This window comes from Halyomorpha halys, unplaced genomic scaffold (assembly GCF_000696795.3).
Source record: "Halyomorpha halys isolate HHAL.00 unplaced genomic scaffold, Hhal_1.1 Scaffold136.1, whole genome shotgun sequence".
Lineage (NCBI taxonomy): Eukaryota > Metazoa > Arthropoda > Insecta > Hemiptera > Pentatomidae > Halyomorpha > Halyomorpha halys.
The window spans coordinates 780,958-784,957 of NW_027111614.1; the positions used below are offsets into that span (position 1 = coordinate 780,958).

At 26.6% G+C, this 4,000-nt stretch overlaps 1 protein-coding gene across 1 annotated transcript in view; it reads right to left on the minus strand.

The window, feature by feature from the left end:
• Positions 1-278: 278 nt before the first annotated feature.
• Positions 279-4,000, minus strand: part of LOC136796296 (uncharacterized) — a gene marked incomplete at its 5' end in the record, with an annotated part of 45,527 nt that continues 41,805 nt past the window's right edge. Inside the window, 1 exon segment of the mRNA XM_067049705.1 lies at positions 279-3,359. Coding sequence (XP_066905806.1) covers positions 3,295-3,359 — 65 coding nt within the window.

Sequence of the window (4,000 nt, forward strand, 5' to 3'; positions counted from 1 at the left end):
TATATATATATAACTCAGGTATAAAACTGCGACATATAATTGAAGTACTAACGCATCAGTTACAACAGGTACTAACCTTTAGCGTAACTGTAGAACAGGTGAGACAAAGTACAAGACTTTCTTTGCAGCAAGGTAAAGCCCATTTTGAACACTTGTTGCCTTAAATTTTCACTATTTTACTAACATTTTTTTTATCCAAAATTATTGAAATGTTTCAAAATCGAAATTAAATTTATCAAACTGTGTTTTAATTATAGACAGTATGTTTTTCTTCACAGCTCCCCTCCCTTTGTTAAACCATTTTTCTACCGTAAATTTTGTATTACCTTACAAATTGAAAGATGATCGAAAGTGAGTATAGTGTTGGAAAGCTTACTTAAAGGAGATGTTTTAGTGAAATTTTACTAATCTCAGACTAGAATTTTTTTTCCATAATAAAAAATCAAAATTTTTCATTACTTTAAAACTTTCGCTATTGTAACCATATTGAAAATTGGTTTAGAATTTTGTGTAACACGCGTTTTAACAGCTTAGGATATATGGCTGTTTTAATGATGAAAAATCGTATTATTCAGAAAAAAACCACAAAAACTGACAATCAGCTCTCGTGGTTGAGAATCGAAAATGGGTCAAGTGGACTTTTTTTTGTAGTACTCGTGGTACAGAACCATCATCCGGAGTTTTTCGACTTTATACTGCTTTGTGTATATATAATTTTTATTTTGGAAGAAGATAGTTGACCGTATGAAGTAAATTGTAACAGTTGTATAATATGTTAGATGGTTTATAAAAAAAAAATTTTATTTCAATGATTGGAAATATGTTTCTAATTAATAATATATTTTTACTTCCTATTATTATAAAACTTTTAACAGAGCGTAATAACATATTCCTAAAATATTCTAATTCTGGCTTTCTGAATCAAAATTCGACTATTTAACTAAATTTTGTATTTGGTGAATTCTTCTATATTAATTCACAAATACAATTTGTGTTCTGTTTTCTATATTGTTAAGTATGCATTAAATGAAGACTACATGGGAGGGTATCTCACCTTTCATTAATTTTCAGAAGAACAAATTTAATCTCAGAAAATTTTATTATTTAGAATTAAACAATATAATTCAACATATTTTGACTTTACCATCCATAAATCTATCAGAAACTGTAACTATCTATTCTTGATAAAAATAGAGTTACTTCGTTTTGTGGATTAATTAAGTATATATATATTGTAGGAAGAAAATTCTAGTGGCGGTCAATAAAGGTATCAAAACAGAAAAATAAATATTGTTAACCTACGTTTCGCCCCACTTTACATAGATAGGGATCTATCCAATCAATATATTATAAAAAATCTTACCCTTCCTAACGGTTTGCCTTGGAAGTGGGAGACACTTTTATACATGATTTCCTTCTTTTTCTCATTCGGCTGCTGTGTTTCAATTTGACAGGTACTCACCCATATCTTTATTGTTTATTTTTTATCAATTATCTTAATATCTCTCTTCACCTATCTGTTTTACCTTTTACGCCAACCTCTTAACCATATTTATAACTAATTTTAATGTGTACTATCTTACAATTTATTTGTCTAGATCTGTATTTAGAATTTTATCACACCTGGTTAAATTTATTAGTAACTTGTTTCCAGTCTACCTACATGTATATTACTTCTTTATATTGTTATTATTAATTTTTTTTTATATACTTTATAAACTTGTTTGGTTGTTGTATAAAATTGTTTCGAGTTGTTTTTATGTTATTGTATCTTGTTTTTTTCATTTAGCCCTGACGAAACCCTGCAAAGTGGAGCGAAATGTTGGTTAACAATAAATATTTGTCTTCTACTATTTTCATCCCTTAACCGCCACCCGGACTATCTCCCTACAATATATATATATATATATTTGCAAAAATTAAATTTATATTGATGAAGTCTAAATAATAAACATTTCTGAGATAAAATTTGTTCTTCTGAAAATTTGACTCCTTAATGATATCCCCCCTGTAGCCTTCTTTTAATTCATACTTAACAATAATCAAAATAGAACACTGCTATTAATAATAATATTTGTGAATTAATATAGAAGAATTTACCAAATACGAAATTTAGTTATATAGTCAAATTTTGATTCAGAAAGCCAGGGTTAGAATATTTTAGGAAGATATCATTTACCTCTGTTAAAATTTTTATATTAATACGAAGAAAAAATGTATTACTGATTGGAAACATATTTCCAATCAGTGAAAAAAAATTAAGTTTAAAAAATAATTTTTCGAGACTATCTTACATATTATATAACTATTCATTCAATTATACTGACTCGCTGCTCAAATTATATAACTATCATATACATGTATTCTGTAGTTAAGATTGTATTATTTTTTTAAATATGGTGTAAGCAGAAAAAATTAATAAATATCAAGTCATCATCCCAGTATTTTATTTTTCTTTAACTTTTTTCTCTAAATTGCACTGAATTTTTATCTAGCCTTTACTCCGGCATCTTGAAAGACCTACATAAAATTTAATAGTACTAACATAAAATTAATATAAGCCACCTTATTTGTAAAATAAAATATTACACGGTGATCACTAAAAACTTTTTGATGTAAATAACTATATTATTAAAAATTTAGACTAAACACAAAATAAATTAGTAATCAAATTATTATTATTTTTTTTCGTTGCAAAACTTTTTTCCCAAAAATAAAAAATTTATCATTCAGGAAGTGTTTAGCACTAATAATAAAACTGTATGGAGTTCACGAAAAATGATAAAATAAATCCAGTATGTTTCTTATTTTATGCTATTTTGGAGTTTTTAGACTAAAAATATTTCTTATTTAGATTTTTCATTTCATCCACTATAATCAATTTTAGAATTTGAAATACCATATAATTTTGTATTTTTATTTTATTTTATTTTTTTTTTATAAAATAGTTTTATCAATATATTTTCAATCACTAAAAATTATGGAACATACTACATAAGTTTAATTGATAAGAGATGCCTGCGTTCGAAAAGCATTATATGTGAATCGTAATGGTTTGTAATACTCGGGACAGATTAAATCACAAATTTTTAATGATTAAATCACAACCGACTCTTTCAAAATATACCTGGAAGGAGTTTGCTGGATAAACATAAGGTTAGTAGGTTGCAGCTGACAGGAACTGTCTCATATTCATGGTAAGGTGGTTTCCAGAACTTGAAGAGGTGGTGGAAATGGTTGAGACCTGATATGGTTATGGATGGTTGGTGGTTGGTTGTTGAGGTACTAGTTGCGTCACGACAGTGCTGCCAGACAAGTTACCAACAGTAGTGGCCAATGGTTCAAACAGCCACCTGCAACTGTACAAAAATAGATATATAATAAAAAATAAATAAATAAATTTAAACAAGGATAGAAAATAATTTTTAATTTTATATTTGCGCACACAGATTTTTGATCATCAATATATTTATGATTACATTTATAAAATCCGATAATCAAAAGTAAGATCAACTTAAATGATAAGAAAATAGTGAATAATGTGTAGAATATATTAGAACAAATAAATAAAAATATTTATATAGTCTTACACTTCATATTCTTGTCTCTACTACGTTTCGGCCATTCTTAATGATCTTATTTATCATATTAACAATAAAGTGTAATAGACGTTGTAAACTAAATACTTATAATAAGTAAAATTATGATAATATTATTGTAGGATAGTCCGAATGGCGGTCAATAAATATATCAAAATAGTAAAAGAAAACTATTTATTGTTAACTAACGTTTCGCCTCACTCAGTAGTGCTTCGTCAGGACGAAATAAAAAACAAGATACAAATATTGTAGAATTTATAGTGTATTAAATAAAAAAAATATTTCAAAACAAATGCTGTGTTTGTTTGTTTGGTTGTTTAGTGGCGCCAAACTTCATTGGTCATCAACGCCATTTATATTTTATTTAATTTTGCTAATATTCGTTAAATTTTTATTTATTT